General features: G+C 47.4%; 1 protein-coding gene across 2 annotated transcripts in view; it reads left to right on the forward strand.

Annotated features, from left to right (window-relative positions):
• Positions 1-23,661, forward strand: part of RARB (retinoic acid receptor beta) — a 168,109-nt gene that overhangs the window by 134,713 nt on the left and 9,735 nt on the right. For both annotated transcript variants that reach the window (XM_063113653.1, XM_063113652.1), the window contains exon 5: positions 9,471-9,647. In XM_063113653.1, coding sequence (XP_062969723.1) covers positions 9,471-9,647 — 177 coding nt within the window. The remainder of the gene's footprint in view (positions 1-9,470; positions 9,648-23,661) is intronic.

Below are 23,661 nucleotides of genomic sequence, written 5' to 3' on the forward strand. Positions count from 1 at the left end.
CAGGGACCTGGCCCCATGCTGGGGCATCCACCAAGGCAGAGAAGTGAAATGACTAACAACCAGTGCCAAGGATACACTTTTAGAAATAGTTATTGGTCACCAATATGTTCCAGGTACTGTACTAGGCTAAATATCAAAGCGAGTGAGTCCTACCTAACCTAAGAAACAGGAAATCAGCTCAGGCTGGGACACTGGGAGAAAGCGGGGGCTGAGGGACGGTGGGGTCGTGTTGAGAGTGAGTGGGAGTGAGAACGGGGAACACCCGGCTGGGTCTGGAACGCCTGCGAGTAGTTTGCATTTTCATCTGTAAATAATGGTGAGAAATCAGCTGTCTGTGATCAGGAGACTTTATTATTGTCACCAGAATATTGTTACAGCTAACATTTATTGAGCATTTACTATGTACCAGAGACCATGCTAAGCACTCTAAATATATTAATTATTTTACTCCTTAAGGACTCTGAGTGATGGGTATTACTGCCCCCATGGGACAGACGAGTCAACTGAGGAGTGGAAGGGCCAAATAACCCCCTTGTCCCGTAGTCAGCAAGTGGTGCAGGTGGGAACCTGGACAGTCTGAGTCCAGGGCAGCTCTTTTAACCATGACACTGTACACAGGACACATCATCAGTTGGGTGGACAGGGGAGAACAGAAGCGGGAGCCGTGGGAGGCATCTAGTTAAGAGGAGTTAGCTGTCATCCAGGAATAAATCAAACTTTCAGCTGCAGAGAAGGCAGAGTAAAAGAACAAGCAGAGTGGTGAGACTTCCTGGAAGGGGAGACTTTGGGGCCAGGTCGTGAGATGAGAGACATCACATGGCAATATCTGGACTCGTTCATGACTGTGTCAGGGGCCCCTCCCTCTTCCCCAGGTGGAGGTGTCTTAGTGTGGCCTCATCAGTCCTCCAGGCCCTGACTCCCCAGGTAGCCAGATGAAAGTGCCCTTCTCTGACCTGGAGGAGAGCAGGGCAAAGGCCACCGAGAGCATTTGCGCATCCTAGAACGCACGCCCTGTGTGGCCTGGACTCCCGCAGGATGGCTTGTGTGGGGGGCAGTGGCACTCCTGGGAGCGGACCCTGTAGAAGATGATACACTGGAGCTGGTGGGCAAACAGCCCAGCTTCCTTCCATGTGGGCAGGAAGACTCTTAGGTGTTCCCTAAACCATCTCCCAGAGCTCCCCAACGAGATCGAGCCCGATGGCCCACAGCACCCGATCTGCGCATCGCCTGCCTTCCCTGTCCTGTCCACACTCCTCTCCCAGTGCTTCCTGGGATCTCCTCCAGAATAAGCTACTTGCATTCAAATCCTAGCCTCGGGGTCTGCTTCTGGAGTCACCCAGAGGGGCTTCCCTGCAGGCCTCCAGGGCCCTTTTCTTTCACCCCACTTTGGGGATGAGACACCATTGGTCTTCAACGGGAGCTTATCATCTTAAGCACTTTGTGGGGACTTTTCTGTTCCCGCTTTGATCAAGCAGGGAAAATAGAATTACACCATCCCCAGAGGGCAGCCCTAACCACTTGGAAGCCTGACCTCCTTCAAGATACACGCTGCCCGTTTGCTGGACTGAGAGTGCTCAGGTACAGTCTCTCAGCTGGCTTTCCTCTTTATTTCTGCTATCTCTACACAGATCTAGCTGTATTTTTATTGTAAGTGACTTCATACCCTTTCTGGAAAAGGGTGGGGGAATAAATAAATAACAGCAGCCACAACACATTCTCTGCAAGCTCTTAGTTCCGAGTTGAGCATTTTAAAAAAGAGCTGTTTTTAGCTAGGCAGTTGCTTCCATGGCAAAAAACTTCCTGCCTCCTTCACCAGAGTGGTGTCCCTGTCAGATGCCTTTGGAATAAGTGGGCAGAGAGGAATAGAAAAGTCAGCTAGTCACCCACCTACAGATCTTTGAAAGAGTAGTTCCTTTTTCTTCCTTAATTAGGATAGATTTGGGACAAATGGCCAGGTCCCAGGAGGCAGCAGGAATGGATGGGGAAGGCGGAAACATGCCCACCACTCTCCACTTCAGGCCCGGGCAAGGTGCTTACCTCCAAGTTTCAAACCTAGTCTCCTTGGAAAGGTTTCTAACCAGTGACCCCGTCCACAAAATGTGGCGGGGAGAGGGTGGATTCCATGTGGAAAGGTGGAAAGCAGGGGGTGGCTATTTATAGAAGATCTCTCCAAAACAGGATCAGGAGTGAACCAGAGCAAACATCCTAGCTCTGCGGATGTTCACTCTGCTTCCTTTGGTCAAAGCCTGGTGACTCTGTCATTCGGGCTTTAGGGCCTCATAAACCCAGGTTCAAATCTTGGAGTTGACACCTGCGAGTTGCATGATTTTGGAAAGTTACATCATCATTTGAGCCTCAGCTCCCTTCTCTGTATAATGAGTATTTTTATAGTGCCTACCTTGTGGAGTTGCTGGGAGGGTTCAGTGAGAAAAATACATCAGATCACCTTGCACAGTTTCTGGCATGAGAAGGTGTGCAAACTGGGCAGGTCTCCTCTCGGTCATATTATGACTGTCTTGTCATTGTTTGGTGCCACTGGTGGGTGTTACACTGAGAGTTTCCACGTGCGGCCCCAGCCTGCTCCCTGCAGCCCGCTAGTCTGTGTGCACGGGCTGTTTGTCACCTCACAGGGCTTGGTAGGACATAAGCTGCCCTCCAAGAGGCTCATGAATCTGAACCATGAAGATTTAAGCAGCCCTTAATATACTCAGAGAACTGACGACAAACAGAATCATTAAATCACCAAAAGACTTTCTAGGAGACATGCTTTAGAAAAGGAAGGCGATTGTGAATTCGGCTTTCTTTTTAGAAAACCAACATTGTGATCAGCCAAAGAATCAGAACTCGAAACTCGGGAGGTCGACCTCCTAGGAGAGATGCTCCAGGTGGGAGGAAGATCAGTGGGGAGTCCTGAGACCCGAGTTCTGGCTCTGGGTCACCTCACAGCTGTCTGAGCTTGAACCAGCCCTTGACTTCATGAGCCTCAGTTTCTTACCAGTAAACACACCTGCCCTGTCCATATCACCTAGACTATTCTTTCATTTTCCAACACACCCTTACTACATACCTACTGCATTAGTTTCCTAGGGCTGCTGTAACAAAGTAATACAAACTGGGTGACTTGGGACGTTAATTTATTCTCTCAGGGTTCTGGGGGCTAGAAGCCCAAAGTCAAGGCATCAGATGGGCCATGCTCTTGCTGACAGCTCTAGGGGAGAATCTTTCCTTTCCTCTTCCAGCTTCTGATGGGGAAGGCAGTCTTTGGCATTCTTCATCTTGTGGATACTTAGCTCCAATCCTCCATCTTCATGTGGCCAGCTACTCCCTGCATGTTTTCACATCATCTTTTCTGTCTATCTGTCTCTATTTCCCCTTTTTATAAGGGCACCAGTCACACTGGATTAGGGCCTCACTTTTACTTGGTTAACTGTGTAAAGACCCTATTCCTAAATAAGGTCACATTCTGACATACTGTGGTTAGGACTTCAACACAGCTTCTGGGGGGACACAATTCAACCCTTAACACCTACTGTGTGCAGAGTGGGAGTGCACGGGTGTTCACCCTTCCATGCCTCCAGCTCTACTGCAAAGTCTGGCTGAAAATCAAATGTTGTCACAAGTGCTGTGAGCTGTGAGAAACCTCTGGCAGCACACATAAGTCCTCATCTTTTGAAGAGAAATGTTCTCTAGGCACTGTGCTAAGTACCCAGGATCTTGCTGTGTGGTGGAAAAGGGAAAAGATATTCCCACCTAAGGGGGCAGCATGAATATGGCTTGGAGTTTTGCAGAAACGGGCTGGATGGGAGGCAGGGCTAAGTCTGAGGAGACAGGTTAGGGCTGGCTTGCCAGTGCTTTGTGTGCTGGGATAGGGTATATGAGCACTAGTCACAGGGAGCTCAGGAAGTTTCTAGTCAGGAGAAAAGCAGTTCCAAGAAGGCAGCCCTAGCTGGTCTATGTCCAACCAGAAGGCTTTGGCAGGTGAACAGAGCAGAGCTTTTGATCTTTCTTAGTTGTGCCTCTGGAGTTCCAGAAGCCTTCCATGGCCCCTCCCAGCAGCTGGGACCACTCTTGGATTCTAGTGTCTCTTGACATCCTCTGGGGTCTGCACCCTCTACCCTGCATCTGCACTCCACCAAGGTCCCAGATCTCTGACCCCTAGTGGTGAAGGGGCTACAGTTGTGCAGAGGGGCCCTCCAGGCTCATGTCCTGGCCCAGGAATCTTAGATGATGATAGTCCAGGGCCACCCCTAAAACATGACCTTCAAAAGAATCCAGCATCACTCTGCTTTTAGCCAGACTGCTGGGAAAAAAACTTGAAGGTCCTTAAAGACTTCCCCACCTGACCCCTTCTTGCTGCCCACTGCTTAGAGGCCTCTCCACCCATGGCTGCACCATGCCTTTAAGACAATGCCACCCTTTCCACCCAGACTTTCCACCCAGGGTGGCTGCCAAGATGCCTTCTCCCCACCTGCTGGAGTCATCCAGTTCTGAGAATGCTGCATGTGTGCTGGAGGCCCCAGTGCCTTGTTCTCCCATTGGTGGACATACCCCAGCTGGGATATTCCAGAAACCATGTTGTCATAGTGCCTAGACACATGTTTGTTGACCACAAAATGCTGGCCTGACACATCACATTCTCTTCATCGTGGTGTGAAGATCTTGCAGTCACCTCGTGGAAGCATCCAGACTTTCCAACCAGGAGGGAGATCACAAATACAACAGAACTCAGGAGGCAGGAAGTTCTGGCCAGGAAATCGAGTACATGAGGGGCCAAGAGCAAGACGGGTGATGTGGTGTGGTGGTGGTGGTGGGGAGCCTGGACACCACAGCCTGGCTGCCTCCACTTACCCTGGGAGAGCTTATGCAAGTTCTTTGGGCCTCAGCGTCCTCATCAGCCAAATGGGACCATAACAGTAGCTACCTCGTGGGGGTTATGTGAGCAGCGGGGCGAGTTAACAGTTGTAGACCACCTAGAACAGTGCCTGGCACGAGGCAAGCTCTAGACAGGGGATGGTTACATTAAAAACAAAACAAAATGAAAGACCCCAGAAAATAGGGGAATGGAATGTTGGTGACAGGAACATTCTGCAAATAGAGCGTGAAAAGACATCAGTCTCTCAGGATGGTCGAAAGACCTCAGGCCTCGGGAAGAAGGAGGCCACCTCGGTGGATGTGACCCGTATTCCCACAGAACTTTAACTCTTTATTCTTTTAAAGAAATTTTACATTTCCTTCTTAGCTAAAAAAGAACAGCAGGCAGCCCTGAATAACGCACGGTAGTACCCAGGAGTTGCCATAAATGGGATTTTAAAGACATTGGCAATTCCACCTCTGTGCATGGGTCTTTCTCAGGAAGTAATGCAGTCAGAAAAGCAACATGTTGCAGTAGAAAACACACCAGCAGAAGAAAGGGATCCGTGTGCATGGCGAAAATTGCCGTTTAGTTGGATTCCATAGTGGGATTGGGCCCTTCTACTGCTTAAGATGGCCCTGGGGGCACGTTCTTCCATGAGGGCTCCTTCCGCGGCAGCCGCACGCCAGACTCTCCCCAGCAGCCGAGGGAGCAGTGCGGGTGCAGACCCATCTTGCTCCTTCCCTCTCTGCTTTGGCTGTTCTCATCAGGGACTCATAGTCCCAGCAAGGGCCTCTCCTCCCGCCCCATGTCACCCTCCCCTGCTTTCCTCACTCCTCCCTGCACATTCAGTAATGCTGCAGAAAATGCATGGTGCTCGCGATAACACGAACAGGCCAGGGCTCTCTGTTTGCCGCGGCTGGAAGATAATATATAAGCCATTTTAAGCCTCGTGCCTATGAATCCAGCAGCCAGTATAATAAAACACCAGGTTATTTTGTGTTTTATTAACTGCCTCTTCCCTTCAGTTTGCATAATGGTGGGTTAGATTTACATGCCGTTAAGACGGCTGTGCATTATTTTAATAGAAGGTGCGAGGGGCTTCTCTCTCTCAGCCCTGGTGCGTGATAAAGGAACCTCATCCGATGCTGATGAAGATTTCGTTCACACTTGCTGGGTCGGGGCAATGTCTTTTTTTCCAGATGGATACCCTATTGTAAAATGATTTCCCGCTGTAAGCTTGCCTCTCTGTCCCTCTCTTCCGTGTCATCTTCCTATGAACCAGATAAACTGCCTATTAAATTTAATTACAGCCTGAATGGCCACACATCTTGATCTTATGTTCCCCTGAGTGTACTGTATTCCACCAAGGTCCTTGAGGAAGGAATGAAATAAATCTGGAGGATGCGTGCCTACTCTCCGCAAGGAATGTTGTGGAAGCCAACCTTGGCCACCACCATTTTTATGGCTTCTATGACACCCGTTATGCAAACTTCTTTCTGGCTTTCCATGCCAACACTAAAAGCCAGAGTTAGTTTTATTGACTCCTGCAGACTGACGGAGGTGGAAAACTAAAAATACCAATTTGAGATGCACAGTAGCCTTTCCTGAGCTATGCATGCTTGTCAGAGGGCCAGACGCCAGGCCTGGGGAGCTCTGCCTTTCATTGGATAGTTTGGTTCTGCCTCAGGAGTCAGCAGACTCTAAGACCTCCTGAGCAGCCCTATGCCACAGCCTAGGACAAGCAGCGTCTCTGAGCCTCATCCTCAAAATGCTCATCATCTGGGGACATATCAAACAAGCAAGGTCTTGTGGGAACTTCATTCACGCATTGATTCTTCAGCAAATATTTATTGAGCTCCTATGATGCACCAGGCACTATTCTAGACACCGACAATACAGCAATGGAAACTCAGACAAGAAGTGTGTACAAATGAACAAACGATCACGTATGTGAGGAGCTAAGTGCTGAAAACACAGAGCAGGCTAGGGAGGCCGGGGTGCTGGGGAGGGAGGGTGCTGCAGTTTTCAGTGGAGGGGCCGGGGAGGGCTCGAGAGAAAGGCCATTTGCTGGAAGCCTTGGAGGAATGAGGGAATGAGTCATGCAGAGGTCTGGGAAGAGTGGTCCAGGTGGGGAACTGCCAGTGCAAAGACACTGGGGCAGGAGTGTGACTTACTCAGGAATAGCAAGGAGACCTGCGTGGCTGAGATGGAGAGAGCTGGGCAGAGATGAGGTCCTTGCTGTGGTCTGAACCCTCTGGCTATGCCATGGGCAGGAAGGGGTCAATACTGATCAAACCCCCAGAGCACACCAGGCACCATTTGCCTCCTTCCCCCTGATCCTACTCAGTCCTCCATACAGCTTTCAGAGCAGGTGCTACATACCCGTGTACAGGTGGGGAGACTGAGGCTTGGTGAGAGGACATCCTTGCTGGAGGTCACACCTGTCAACCAAGTGGGGAAAAGGCTAGGTGTGGAGATCAGGTAGATGTGGAATCCACTTCTGGCCCCTCCCTGGCAAGTCTCCTCACCTCTCTGGGAACTTTCCGTATCCGACAAGGACGTTAACAGTGACCATTTCTTCACTGGTGGCTGTGGGGTCAGCGAGGTGAGGCATGGAGGCCCAGGTGAGGCCTGCTGTGGTGAGTCTCCACAATCCACAGGCACTTGTCCCACTAGGCTGGGAGCTGCATGAGGGGGAGGCTGGGTCTGCCGTGACCTGGCCATGTGGAGGTGAGCCAAGAAGTGCTCATGGAACCGAGGGAGGGACGGAGAGGAAGAAGTGAATGAACAAGGGAGGAACCCACCCTCTAGGTGGCAGAGGTTTGGACCAAAATCTGCAAACCTTCTAGTAGGGATGATACGAAGGGCTCCCTCCATGTACTTAATGACCATTCAGAGATAAAGGGTCTTGAAGGAACCTGGATCTCAAGTCCTGAATGGACCCTGGGTTCCAACTGCATGTGCATCCAAGGGCAGCTGCTCTCCAGGCTCCCCTCGACAGGCTGCACCATGGGGCTGCCTGGGTATCGCCTTAGTGCCTGGCCCTGTCTCTTGGGTGAGGGTATCCTCCCAAAGCCTGGGTCTGCAGAGGGACAAGTGGTGCCATGTGGGATACTTGGCTCATCTGATGGCATGCACGTGGCCACCACAGCACTGAGAACCCCGAGACTCTAAGCCATTTTGTCATGTTATTTTGGTTTTTTTTCTTTTTATTATCATTGTCACTTTTTGCCTTTTATTTTTATTATGAAAAATTTCATAACATCAAAGTAGAGAGCACAGTGTAATGAAGCCCCCTGATCTCATCTCTACCCCCTCACACACTCTCTGTCCACTACATACCATTTTGAAATAAATTACAAACAGCTCGTCATTTTATCTGTAAATATGTTAATGTGTGTTCTAAATGATAGAAACTTCTGCAAACAAAAGCAAAACAGCCATGCTATTATTACTCTCCTGAAATAAAAGTAATATTTCAAATACCTTAATATCTCAAATTTCTAGTTTTCTCATATAGGTCACAATTTCTTTATAGTTTGTTTCAATCAGAATTTAGATACAGTTTGCACCTTGCAATTGGTTGATAAGTCTCCTAAACATCTTTTTCAGGTCAATTTTATTGTTTTATTTACGTAATGTGATTTTTATCCTTTTTATAGGTACAGTTAGATGAGTTGTGACGAAAGTATAGTCACGTAACCGTGACCTCAGTCATGGTGTGGAAAATTCCATCCCTCCAGAGAGTTCTTCTGCACCTGTGGTCAGTCCCCTCCCCCATTCCAGCACCTGGAAACACTGGTCTGTGCTCTATCACTAGAGTTTCTCCTTTTCTAGCTGTCACATGAATGCAACCGTGTGTGTATAGGCCTGTATGTCTGTCCTCTTTCATGTGGCATAATGCTTTTGAGGTCCGTCCACATCGTGGCAGTATCGCTGTGTCCTTCCTTGCTGATGCTACTAGCATTTCACTGCATAGCTGTAATCACAGTGATTCAGCATTGATTCAGCAGTGATTGAGCATTTGGGTTGAGTCCCTTTTAATCTATAGGTTTCTCTTTCCATTTCATTTTTCTCCTTGCAATGTATTTGCTGAAGAAACCAGTTCGTTGGCTTTATAGGGTTTCTGGCATTCTGGATGTTGACAGTTGCACCCCTGTAGTGTAGTTTACAATGTTCCTAGATTTCCTGCAATTAGATCTAAAGTCTTGATCTGATTCAAGTTTGATTTTTGGCCTGACTGTTTCATAGGTGGCAGTGTGCTTTTGCATCAGGACACCCACATGCCTGTGTTAAGATATTAGCCTCCACTGATGGTCAATGTCTAGAGCCATTAATTCCTCAGGGCTATAAAATGGTGAATCCTTACTCTGTCATTCCTTCTCCATTTATTAGCTGGACAATTGCATACAGAGGATCCTTCCCTCATGCTACTTGATTATCCAGTGGTACAGGTATAAGATTCTGAGAATCCAGGCTAAAAACTCAGCCACCCCACCAAGAAGCTCCATGGTCCAGGCTGATGTGTCAGCCCATTAATAGAAAACACATCAAGTTCCCTACCTACCACTGGGCTTCCAGAAACTACCCTGATAGCATTTTCTTTCCCTCTTAGAATTCCAGTGCTGACCATCGTGTCCGACTAGACCTGGGCCTCTGGGACAAATTCAGTGAACTGGCTACCAAGTGCATTATCAAGATTGTGGAGTTTGCTAAACGTCTGCCAGGCTTCACCAGCTTGACCATTGCAGACCAAATCACCCTGCTGAAGGCCGCCTGCCTGGACATCCTGGTATGTACCTTTCTGAATTCTCAGTGTGTGTGTGTGTGTGTGTGTGTTTGGTGGGAGGGGGTGTTGAGGAGGGACAGAGGGAGGGAGCGAGGGGAAGGAGGGGGACTGAGAGGCTCTGAGGATCTCCAGAGAAGGTTTCAGTTTCCCCAGCTCACTTCCTGCTGCCTCCCTGCTCAAACATGGAGTCCCATGCTCCCTGCACAAACTCACTTTAATTACCAAAAGCTCAGGACCCCTAGAGTTGGATGGAAGCTTGCACCCTCTCTACCCAGTGTAGGAAAACCCTCTCCATGATCTTGGGAGAGGGGCCACCTGGTCCTGGCCACATGCCTTTCCTGAAAGCCTGCTTGCTGCTTCCCGAGGCAACTTCTTCCAATGCGGGCCAGACCTGATCGTAGAAAGTTCATCCGGCTGGGAAGTGACTATCTTCCTCCCTGCCCCTCACAGTCACCATGCCCCAAGCCTCATGGGACAGCCCTGGAGGCGTTTGAAAGACCATCGGGATTCTCCAGGCTGAACCGACTGCAGGTGTGCAGTAGCACCCCAGCTCCACACCCCCCCCCTACCCCCCAGTCTTGCACACCTTAGTCTGTGGCCTTGGGAAAACCAGTTCCCTCTGGTCTTATTTGAAGCTGCTGTAACAGAGATTGGCAGCTTAAACATCATTTATTTCTCACAGTTCTGAAGGCTGAAAGTCTGAGATCAGGGAGGCAGCGTGGTGTTGTGGGGGTCTTGGTGATGGCTCTCCTCCTGATGGCAAATGGCTGCATTCTTGCTGTATCCTCATGGGGTAGAGAGGGGGAGCTCTGGTCCCTTCATCTCCTTAAAAAGCACTAATCCCATCACCGAGGCTCCACCCTCATGACCTCATCTAAACCTAATCTCCCAGAGGCCCCATCTCCTAATACTATCACATTGGGGTCAGGGCTTCAACAAATGGATTTTGGGGGGGACACATTCAGTCCATAGCACCTCCATGGGCCTCAGTTTGCTGACCTGTACAAAGGGGATCCCTGATGCCCCTTGGTTCCCTACCCTTCTCTCCCTGCAGCTTCTAGAGCCTTAGAGAAGGTCAGGACACTGTCATACCACATCCTCTGCAGGCTTCTGCTGGCTGGACGTTCACCCTTTCTCTCCCTGGTGGGGCCTTCAGGGATGGAGAGACCAGTTCTGACTGGGACTATTTCCTTGGATGGGGGAGCAGCTCCCATTAGAGGCAGAGGGCTCTATGTCCTGCCTGGGGGCGTGTGTGCGAAGAGGCCTGTGGAGGAAGTGGAAGGGGAGACCGGCCCCTGGGGATGCACCAGACCACAGAGAAAGTAGAATTAGCTTTTGAGGTGCTTTAAAAGCATAGACTTTTCTTTTTGTTATATCTTTCATAGCTTTGCAGATAAACCATTCTGTGAAGCAAATACAGTTGCTCTAATTAAACACGCACATACACAGCCCTGCTCAGGACCCTGGATGGGGTGGTCGTGCAGGAAGCGTGAAAGTTCACATGTCCTGCTGTTTGCAGTTGGACTTGAGGAAAAGTGGTGATGGTTACTCAGCAACCTGCAGGTGCCAGGGATCCTGAGAGCACGGCTGGTGTGTTTCCTTCTCATAAAGTCAGAGGGTCTGGGATGAACCTAGGAACATGCCAAGCCTCAGTTTACCTATGTACAAAATAGAAATATAAATCAATGAGGCATTAAATAAGGTGATTAGTTAAATGAGAGTAAACATGGTAATGGATATGAGCACCTAGTGTGTAGTAGATGTTCAGCTGAGGATGTCAGGCCGGAGTCAGGAAACGTTCAGCCACTTCTTCCTGTCCTCATGGGGACTAGCAGTCTGGGCTGGGGTTCAACAGTCAGAGGAGGAAAATGCCCTAGTAAGGGAAGGCCAAAGACCTCCAGTCACATGAGACAAAGCAGAAGGAATACTTATTTGGCTCCAGACAAGAGCTCATTTCTAAGAATTTGTAGCAAAGGCAATTAATCACAAGATCCTGGAAAACGCACAACTTCAAAGAGCATCTTTGGATGAGAATATCAACTGGCTGAGCTGTTTGGGAGAATCTTCTTATCTCAGCCGTTGGTGTACGGATAGAGTGAGACAGAGAGACCAGACTGACTGACAGAGCGGCTGAGGTTATTCTCTCCCAGGGATCACCAGCCCTAACTGAGCGCCACCCATTCAGAGCCAACCCTTGTGTCGTGTGTGGCCTCCCAGCAACACAGGGCCATGCATCTGTGGCTGCACGCTTGTGGGGCTGGCGCCGTGCTGGGGAGATGCAGTCAGTGCAGCGTGTGCAGCCAGGGCTCTGGGGGGAGAGGTCATTTACGTCACCAGGTGGGAGCCCCTCCTGGAGCAGGTAGAAGGGGAGGGAAAGCCTTTACCTGTCCCACCCTCACTCCTTGTCACATCACCCTCCAGAGGGATTTCCCACGCCAGCCTCTGCATGGTGGGGACCCACAGTGTGGACCCACTGCCAGGCTTCCCTTATGAGACTGGGGTGAGATTTGAGGCCCAGCTGTGAGCTTCATGCTTTTTCACAGGGGCAAAGTAGCCAGGATGACAGGCTCTGTGAAGACAGGCAGGTGCCTCACGAGCACTGCAGGTGGAATCCTGTGCCCCTTCCTCACCCAAGAGCTGTGGCATCCTGGGCCGGGCTCAGGGCAAGCAGGGAGCCCCAGGAGTGGTCCCCTCACCTGAGCCCTGTCCCTGTTTCCTTCTTGCTTCATCCCCCTTATCTTCTGTATCCCTTTTCTACTCCGCCCTCTCTCCTGCCTTTTCTGCTCTGCATGCAGTTAGCATCAAGTCTCTCTCAACTCAAAGTAAAAATCGTAAAAACCAACAACGCTTGAGGTGGTCTGACTCTGGCTTCTCTCCTCTTCCTCTCCCCGCCTTCCTCCTCCTTTCCTTCCTTCTACAAGTAGTCACTGAGGAGCTGCTATGTGCCAGGCACTGTTCTAGGCTCTGAGGACACAGCAGTAACCAGACAGACTAAAATCGCAGCCCTCATGGAGATGAGCTTCTCTCTCCTGGGGGAGACGGATGCTAAGCAAGCACATTAGATGAGACAGTGTCTTTACAAGCTACAAAGACAAACAGTAGCAAGGCCAGGGTTGGAGCATGGTCCAGGTGGGCAGGGGCTGCAGGGTTTCCTCTGTGCAGTTAGGGACATAGGGTACCTTTGAAGAGATCTGAAGGAAGGGACAGAAAGAGCCAGAACTAGGGAAGACGCTGACAGGAGAGGTATGTGAGCAGTAGGGGACCTAGAGAGAGTGGCGTTCAGAGGCCCAGGGCAGAAGAGCCCTGGCAGGCCTGAGGAAGGGAGTGTGCCCGGCAGGGCGAGCAAGGGCAGGGAGTGGGGCCTGGAGCGCACAGACCTTCATTCTCAGTGTCCTGAGGAACCACTGCGGTTTGAGCAGAGGGGCTCTGTGGTCTGATTTTTGATTAAACGTTCACCCTGTCTTGTAATATGGTACTGAATGAATGTTGGTTGAAGTAGTGATTCGCACACGTACTTACTGAACACTTACTATGTGTCAGGCACAGGGGACAGGATGGTGGAGAGAAGAGGGGAGTCCCTGCCATCCTGGAATTTGCAGTCGAGCTCAGCCTGGACCTGCTGCCAGTTTTCCCACGGGATTTCTCTTCCATCCAAACCCGGCTCCACCTTGACCCTGCCCCACTGTGGCTTGCCCCAGCTGGCGGTAGTGGCTACGCTTGTGGGCTCTGAAGCCAGCTTGCCTGGGTTCAACATCTGGCTCTGCTGCTTACTAGCTGTGTGACCTTGGGAAAGTTACTGTCCCTCTCTGAGCCTCAGATTCCTCATATTTAAAATGAAGGGGATAATAGAAGCTTCCTTTCAGGATCTGGAGAGAATGAAATGAGGTGGCTCACAGGGCTTGGAGCAGTGTTTGCACGTGACTAGTGTTATGCTTCACTGCCCACTTGGGGGGTTATGTTATTACTTACATTTGCAGATGAAGTGACTAAGGCCCAAGTGGAAGTCAAAGGCCCGTAAGGCTCCCCTGAGGGAGGTTTCAGCCTCTGGATAAAGGAGGCCAAAATTACCTTTAAAAGCAGAGAAACTCGGTTTCAAGATGGCGGCGGCTGCGGCGGCTGGCGCGGAGTAGCTGAGGTGGAAAAGGTGGCCACTGGGCCTCAGGCAGCCAGGAAACTTGTGGACCTTCCTCTGGCCATCTCTTAAGGGAGGACTGCTGCTGCTGGCCGGTCGTGGGGGCTCAACGCCACTTTGCCCCCGGCAGGAGAGGCTGCCTCATTTACCGGCAACAGCTTTGAAGTGTGGAGCAGGAAAAGAACTGATTCTTAGCTGCAAAAGCGAGTCTTGAAACAGGGAACACGGCGCCAGCGCTGCTGTGGATGCAGCCAGGATCCCGGAGGCTGGGGCCGCACTGAAGGCGGCCAGCTGCCCTATTCAGGATTCGAGGTTTCAGGCCGGCATTAAAGAAGATTCCTGGGAGCGCCCGAGCGGCGCCGCGACTGAACAGCCCGAGGCGGCAGCGCCGAGAACACGGAGCAGCGCCGAGAACACGGAAGGCAACAAACCAGAGACAGAGCGAGCGCCCGACCTGGCACAGCACTGTGAGTGATCCCTGGCACAGCTCTGTTCGGGGGGGTGGTTGCCCACCCGGCTCCCGCCTCCACCACCAGGCCACTCATTGCCCCAGTGCTGCCTCCATTTTCCCAGGTGCGGGCAGCTCCGCCCTGCTCGGCCATCACTGAGCCCATTTGCTTGGCCTGGCGCGGGGCTTTCCGGACCCTGCGGGCTGGCCTCCTCTCCCACTCCCTCCGCGGTTCTCTGGCGGGGCTGGGGGTGTGGGGCGTCCCGACCAGTGTTGGGAGGGCTAGGAAATACGGGCGGGCCGACTGTCACTCCACCACACCCTGGACTCCGGCCCGGTAAACTTCCTGTTACTGGGAGGCAGATACCATCTCTGCGACCACCAGTTTGGAAAAAAGCCTAACGAATTTCTGGTTGGGAATAGTGTGGTAGGAGAGTTCCCAGGTCCGCTAGAACCTGCCGGAGAGCAGGCTGCAGGCGGGCACTAGACTCGGTTTATACCGGGGGGATACAAAGGTGAACAAGACCCGAGAAAGATCTACACAGTGCTACAAAGGCACCCAGAGAGACCGGTCGTCTGTGACTAGCAGAAACCTGGTAGACTTCCTGGGCGAGGCGGTGCTGAGCAGGGTCTTGAAGGCCCAGCTGATAGACGAGGGGTGCAGAAGACACACCCCAGCCCAGCACAGTGTGCACAGAGGGAGGAGACGTGCGGCCAGGGAGGCGGAGACTCGACAGAAACCACACACCCGGTGGGGTCGCCACTGCACCATCTAACAGCCTGGGCCAGAGCACACGGAACGGGGAGAAGTCCTGTACAGAAAGTGAAAGCTCAACAGAGATCACACACCCTGTGGTGCGTGATCCACCAGCCCAGCAGAGTACAAGCTGACCAGAAAGGTGGATCCCCGGAGAAGCCCAAGACCCGAGGCAACCACACACACAAGACACTAGAGGCCAACTGAGCAGTCACGGCGGGAGCCATACCAAATTGGCAACCACAGCAACATCCTAGTTAGTCATTAGTCTCAAACCGGTGGACTGTGAAACCCCCTGCCACAATGAATAAACACCAAAAAAAAGACACCAGAAATACAAAAAATCAAGAAAGTACACCACCAAAAGTTAATAAATCTCATACTCTAGATCCTATAGAACAAGAAGCCCTTGAAATAACTGACAAGGAATTTCGAGTGATAATTCTAAGGAAACTGAATGAGATACAAGAAAACTCAGCTAGACATCATGATGAAATGAGGAAAAGTATACAGGATCTGAAAGAGGAAATATACAAGGAAATCAATGTCCTGAAAAAAAATGTAGCAGAACTTGCTGAACTGAAGAAGTTATTCAGCGAAATAAAAAACACAACGGAGAGTTTAACCAGCAGGCTTGTCGAAGTTGAAGAGAGAACCTCTGAACTTGAAGATGGGCTGTTTGAAATAACACAAGCAGACAAAAAGAAAGAAAAAAGAATCAAGGACATGGAAGAAAATCTGAGAGAGATATCAGACAACCTCAAGCGCTCAAATATCCGAGTCATGGGTATTCCAGAAGGGGAGGAAAATGGAGATTCCATTGAAAACATATTCAACAAAATAGTGGCAGAAAACTTCCCAGGTATAGGAAAAATCACAGATCTGCAGATCCAGGAAGCTCAACGATCTCCAAATGTATTCAACCCAAAAAGGCCTTCTCCAAGACATGTCATAGTCAAATTGGCAAAACTCAGAGACAAAGAGAGAATCTTAAAAGCTGCAAGAGAGAAGCGTCAAATCACCTATAAGGGAGCCCCAATCAGGTTAACATCAGACTTTTCATCACAAACCCTAAAAGCTAGAAAGGAATGGGATGATATTTTCAAAATACTAAAAGACAAAGATTGCCAGCCAAGAATACTCTACCCTGCAAGGCTATCCTTCCGAAATGAGGGGCAAATAGTATATTTCTCAGACAAACAAAAACTGCGGGAGTTCACTACCACAAGACCACCCTTACAAGAAATCCTCAAGGGAGTACTGGGTTTGGTTCCTGAAAAATAACTACCACTGCCATAAAAACCTAAGAAAAATCTAAACCCGCTAGTACAATAAAAATGGCATTCATGAAGAGAAAACAAGCTAACAAAAACACTATTTACAACCTAAGGAACCAACAAACACAGAAACCAAACAGTAAATCAGAAAGCAAGGAACAAAAGACACCTAAGACAACCAAACAACCAATAAAATGCTAGGAATAAATCAACACCTTTCAATAACAACTCTTAATGTTAAAGGCTTAAATTCCCCAATTAAAAGACACAGACTGGCTGACTGGATCAAAAAGCAGGACCCAACTATATGCTGCCTACAAGAGACCCACCTCACCCATAAAGATTCACACAGACTAAGAGTGAAAGGATGGAAAAAGATTTACCATGCAAACAGAAAAGAAAAACGAGCTGGAGTGGCTATTCTTATATCTGACAAAATAGACTTTAAACTAAAAACCATAAAAAGAGACAATGAGGGACACTACTTAATGATAAAAGGACTGATCCATCAAGAAGACATAACAATCATAAATATGTACGCACCCAATGTTGGAGCAGCCAGATTTATAAAACAAACTCTATTAGACCTAAAGAAGGAAATAGACACTAATACCATAATAGCAGGGGACCTGAACACTCCACTGTCAATATTAGACAGATCATCTAGGCAAAGAATCAGTAGAGAAACACAAGATCTAAACAAGACTCTAGACCAATTGGAATTGGCAGATATCTACAGAACATTCCACCCAACAACCTCAGAATATTCATTCTTCTCATCAGCACATGGATCATTCTCCAGGATAGATCACATATTAGGTCACAAATCAAGTCTCAATAAATTCAAAAAAATTGGAATTATCCCATGTATCTTCTCAGACCACAATGGATTAAAACTAGAAATTAATAACAAACAAAACTTTGGAATCTATACAAACACATGGAAATTAAACAGCATTCTACTTAATGACATATGGGTCCAAGAAGAAATCAAGCAGGAAATCAAAAAGTTTATTGAAACTAATGAAAACAATGATACATCATACCAAAACCTGTGGGATACTGCAAAAGCAGTATTGAGGGGAAAATTTATTGCATTAAATGCTCACTTCAGAAGAATGGAAAGATGGCAAGTGAACAACCTAACACTTCACCTTAAAGAACTAGAAAAACAAGAACAATCCAAACCTAAAGTTAGCAGACGGAAAGAAATCATTAAGATCAGAGCAGAACTGAATGAAATTGAAAACCAAAAAACAATTCAAAAGATCAACGAATCAAAAAGTTGGTTTTTTGAAAAGATAAATAAAATTGACAAACCATTAGCATGGCTAACAAAAAAAAGAAGAGAGAAGACTCAAATAACAAAAATTAGAAATGAAAAAGGCGATATTACAACTGATTCATCTGAAATACAAGGAATCATTCGAGACTACTATAAACAACTATACGCCAACAAATTTGAAAATCTGGAGGAAATGGATAAATTTCTGGACACACACAAGCTCCCAAAACTGAACCGTGAAGACGTAGAAAATTTGAACAGACCAATAACAATAAAGGAGATTGAAGCTGTTATCAGAAGGCTCCCAACAAAGAAAAGCCCAGGACCAGATGGATTCACAGCAGAATTTTACCAAACATTCAAAGAGGAATTGACACCGATTCTTTACAAACTATTCCAAAAGATTGAAACGGACGCAAATCTCCCAAACTCATTCTATGAAGCAAACATCATCCTGATACCAAAACCAGGTAAAGATATAACCAAAAAAGAAAACTACAGGCCGATATCCTTGATGAATATAGATGCAAAAATCCTCACTAAAATACTAGCAAACAGAATACAGCAACACATACGAAAAATTATTCATCACGATCAAGTGGGATTCATCCCAGGGATGCAAGGTTGGTTCAACATACGCAAATCAATAAATGTGATACACCATATTAATAAACTCAAACACAAGGACCATATGATCATCTCTATAGATGCTGAAAAAGCATTTGATAAAGTTCAGCACTCATTCATGACAAAGACCCTCTATAAGTTAGGTATAGAGGGAAAGTATCTCAACATAATTAAAGCCATATATGACAAACCCACTGCCAATATCATCCTGAATGGGGAAAAGCTGAAAGCTTTTCCTTTAAGAACAGGCACTAGACAAGGATGCCCACTCTCACCACTTCTATTCAACATAGTGTTGGAAGTACTAGCCAGAGCAATTAGAGAAGAGAAGGAAATAAAGGGCATCCAGATTGGAAAAGATGAAGTCAAACTGTCCCTGTTTGCAGATGACATGATCCTATATATCGGACAGCCTAAAACCTCTACAAAAAAACTGTTGGAATTGATAAATGATTTCAGCACAGTAGCAGGATACAAAATCAACACACAAAAATCAGTAGCATTTCTTTTCTCCAATAGTGAACATGCAGAACGAGAAATCAAGAAAGCCTGCCCATTTACAATAGCCACCAAAAAAATAAAATACTTAGGAATTGAGTTAACCAAGGAGGTGAAAAATCTCTATAATGAGAACTACAAACCACTGCTGAGAGAAATTAGAGAGGATACAAGAAGATGGAAAGATATTCCATGCTCTTGGATTGGAAGAATCAACATAGTGAAAATGTCCATACTACCCAAAGTGATATACAAATTCAATGCAATCCCCATCAAAATTCCAAAGACATTTTTCTCAGAAATGGAAAAAACTATTCAGACATTTATATGGAACAATAAAAGACCACGAATAGCTAAAGCAATGCTCAGCAAAAAAAATAAAGCTGGAGGCATAACACTACCTGACTTTAAGCTATACTACAAAGCTATAATAACCAAAACAGTATGGTACTGGCATAAAAACAGACACACTGACCAATGGAATAGAATAGAGAATCCAGAAATCAACCCACACACTTACTGCCATCTGATCTTTGACAAAGGCACCAAGCCTATTCAGTGGCGAAGGGACTGCCTCTTCAGCAAGTGGTGCTGGGATAACTGGATATCGATATGCAGGAGAATGAAACTAGATCCATACCTCTCACCGTATACTAAAATCAACTCAAAATGGATTAAGGATTTAAATATACACCCTGAGACAATAAAACTTCTTAAAGAAGACATAGGAGAAACACTTCAGGAAATAGGACTGGGCACAGACTTCATGAATACGACCCCAAAAGCACGGGCAACCAAAGGAAAAATAAACAAATGGGATTATATCAAACTAAAAAGCTTCTGCACAGCAAAAGAAACAATTAAAAGAGTTAAAAGACAACCAACAGAGTGGGAGAAAATATTTGCAAAATATACATCTGACAAAGGATTAATATCCAGAATATATAAGGAACTCAAACAACTTTACAAGAAGAAAACAAGTAACCCAATTAAAAAATGGGCAAAAGAGCTAAGTAGGCATTTCTCTAAGGAAGATATCCAAATGGCCAACAGACATATGAAAAAATGCTCAACATCACTCAGCATCCGGGAAATGCAAATCAAAACCACATTGAGATACCATCTAACCCCAGTTAGGATGGCTAAAATCCAAAAGACTCTGAGCGATAAATGCTGGCGAGGCTGCGGAGAAAAAGGAACTCTCATACATTGTTGGTGGGACTGCAAAATGGTGCAGCCTCTATGGAAAATGGTATGGAGGTTCCTTAAACAATTGCAAATAGATCTACCATACGACCCAGCCATCCCACTGTTGGGAATATACCCAGAGGAATGGAAATCATCAAGTCGAAGGTATACCTGTTCCCCAATGTTCATCGCAGCACTCTTTACAATAGCCAAGAGTTGGAACCAGCCCAAATGCCCATCATCAGATGAGTGGATACGGAAAATGTGGTACATCTACACAATGGAATACTACTCAGCTATAAAAACGAATGAAATACTGCCATTTGCAACAACATGGATGGACCTTGAGAGAATTATATTAAGTGAAACAAGTCAGGCACAGAAAGAGAAATTCCACATGTTCTCACTTATTGGAGGGAGCTAAAAATTAATATATAAATTCACACACACACATACACACACACACACACACACAAACCGGGGGGGGGGGAAGAAGATATAACAACCACAATTATTTGAAGTTGATACAACAAGCAAACAGAAAGGACATTGTCGGGGGGGAGGGGGGGAGGGAGAAGGGAGGGAGGTTTTGGTGATGGGAAGCAATAATCAGCTACAATGTATATCGACAAAATAAAATTTAAAAAAAAAAAAAAAAAAAAAAAAAAAAAAAAAAAAGCAGAGAAACTCAAGCAATTTTCTGATGAGAAAGTAGTTTGCTTTGCCAGGATTTGTTTAAAGACTGTGGTGGAGATCTCAGTAAGAAGCTATCTTTTTTACAATGAAATTAAACTGTGTGGGAACACAGCAAGGGATAGTGATTCACTTGGAATTCGAGTGAATCAGAGTTTTAGTGTCAGCTCCCTTGGTGGAATGATCCAGAAAGCCGGGAGGCCAGAGGGATGGTAGGTGGTGCTCTCCTGCTGCTCAGGAGAGGAGGCAAGAGCGTCCTCCTTCTGATCGGGGCTCGTGGCTCTGCAGGGGTCACCAGGGAAAGAGCCGTAGCCTGTGCTTCTCACAGCTGAAACCTCAGAAGCAGGACTGCTGGTGTCTGCCCACCAGGCAGAAGCTGCCAGCCTGTCGTGCCTCACCCGGGCTTCTCTCTCTGCTCGCTCACCTCCTGTCACTTCCTCGAGCTTCAGTCAAGCTCTCACCTGACCTGGAGCCTTGCACGCTGTGTTCCTTCTGTATGGAGTGCCTCCCTCCCCATGGCTTTCTTCCTGCTCCTGTAGCAGCCTAAACGCCATCTCTTCAGCAAAGTCTTCCTGGCCAGCCACTCGATGCCACCCCATGCCTCAGGTCTCTGGTTGCACTTGACACAGTACAATTAGAAGTGTGTTTACCAGTGTCTTCTACCCTGCACTGTTGGCTCAGGGAGGGCTGGAGCCATGTTTGGGTTGGTCTCTGTGGCAGAGTTCCAGGCACAAAAGAGGCATTTGGTGAATATTTGTGAATGGGTGAATGGATGGATGGATGAGCAGATGAATTAAAAGTCAAAATTCAAATCCCAGCCTATGTGCTGCTTTCTGAATATGGCATCTATGCAAGCTTCAAATGTGAGGTGTTTCCCTATGGGACACACGGCCTCCCTGGTCCTCCACAACTTCCCCCAAGGAAAACATTCTCATGCCAGTCACAGCAGTACCTTGCTTCTGGTGATGCAAAAGTGACTGCCTGGGTGACTTCAAAATGTGACTTGTGGCTCCTGAGGTCCTGGAGACCATGTGGCTTTGTAGCCATGGAGGGCCATCTCCACATGCACCTGCCCCTCCCCACTCCCTTCCTGGGGACTCAGTAGAGACCAGAGCCGAGGCTGGAGAAGAGCAAACCAGCGTTGGGCCTGGCCACCTGTGCCATCATGAGGAGGTCCTGTGTCTCTCCGAGCCTCAGTTCACTCTCCTGTGATTGTGGAGCAATTGCCCTGCCAGTCACCAGCAGTCACTGTGAGGCAGCCAGTGTAGAAGTTAAGAGGGTGGCTTTGCAGCCAGGCTCCCCGGGTTCAAATCCCAGCTCTGTCACTTAGTTGCTGAATGAACTTAAGGAAGCTAAGTGGCCTCTCCAAGCCTCAACTACCTCATCAGTGAAATGGGTGTAATAGTAGCTCCTCCCCAAGTAGGTTGTTGGGAGAATTGAGTTAATTAATTACATGCATATAGCAAGTGCTCCTTTAAATAAGCTACCATCATCATCATCATCAGTACTGAGTAAGCCCAGGTTGTGAACTGTGTGGTACTGAACTGCTAAGAAATAGTGTCTGCAACGGTGCTGTCCAGTTCAGTAGCCACGAGTTACCTGTGACTTGTGAATACCTTCAACTGGCTGGTCTGAGGTGCTGTAATTGCAAAATGAACACTGGGTTTCAAAGACTTAGTATTTAAACATGTGAAATATCTCCTTAATGATTTTTTATGCTGATCATATTTGAAACAAAAATATTTTAGATATATTAGGTTAAAAAATATATTATTAAAATAATTCCACCTGTTTCTCTTAACATTTTAAAACAACTGTGGCTACTAGATTGCTGATATAGAAAGCAGACACAGTAAAAGGGACTCCAGCTTCTGCAATGGCATTTCCTTCTCAGTAAAGGCAGGCTGGCAACAGGTCCTACTGGGGAAAACATTTTGTTCCCATGAGCTCATCACAATAGGTGCTACGTGCCCTGTGTGTGTCATTGTTATTATTATCACCACTTAAAACATTCCCACCAGCCCTTGGGATAAATAGTCAAATCAGATCAGGACCCACTCTTAAATTGCCAAACAACATCAGTGTACAGATCAAGATGGGTGAGCCATTTGAGCTTTCTCCTTTCCCTAAAAACTGAGCAATCCCCGGATGTCCCCCTCAAGGATTTACAAGGTGGGAGAGAGTCTGATGAGGGAATTCAGTTTGCTTATTAACAAATATTCATTAACCACCTACTATTTGGAAGACACTGCCCTAGATGCATGCTAAAGACACAGCAGAGGACAAGGCAGATAAAGAGCAATCTCATTCTCAGAGTTCGTGTTCTAGAAGGAAGACAGGCCAGTAAGCTCAGATCATGATCAGTGCTATAGGAAAATAAAACAGGGCGGTGTTTTATGCTGGGGAATCTACACGGCACTGGAAAAGAACGCACTGCCACTGCACCCTAACATGAGTGAATCTCAGATGTGACGTCAAGTGAGTAAAAGCCAAACACCAAAGAGAATATACCGTACGATTCCATTTATCAGAAGTTCAAGAACAGGCAAAACTAACCTATAGTGATAGAGGTCACCATAATGTTTACCTTGGGGGAGGAAGTTTAATTGAGTGAAGCCAAGGGAACCTATAGGTGCTATAAATATTCATGTCTTAATCTAGGTGGTGGTTACACAGGTATATAGCTAGGGAAGATGTATTAAGTTATCTTGAGATTTGTATACAGTTCAAGGTACATATATTGTACTATTATCTCCTGCTGTGAAACAAATTACCACAAAGCTCAGCATTATAAACAATAAGGATTATTATCTCCTATGGTCACCGTGGGTCTGGAATCTGGTTCTGACTTAGCAGGGTGGTTCTGGCTCAGTGCCTTCCGTGAAGCTGCTGTAGTTACGACACTGGCCCCAGCTGCAGTCATCTGAAGGGTTGACTGGAGCTGGAAGGTCTCTTCCAGGGTGGCTTGTCACATTTGCCTGGCAGGTTAGTGCTAGTTATAGACGAGAAGGCACAGTCTCTTCCTCTGTGTACCCTCATGGGGCTGCATGAGTGTCCTTACAGCATATCACCTGGCTTCCCCCAGAGCAAGAGATTCAAGAGAGAGCAAGGA

The sequence above is a fragment of the Cynocephalus volans genome, chromosome 11, assembly GCF_027409185.1.
Source record: "Cynocephalus volans isolate mCynVol1 chromosome 11, mCynVol1.pri, whole genome shotgun sequence".
Lineage (NCBI taxonomy): Eukaryota > Metazoa > Chordata > Mammalia > Dermoptera > Cynocephalidae > Cynocephalus > Cynocephalus volans.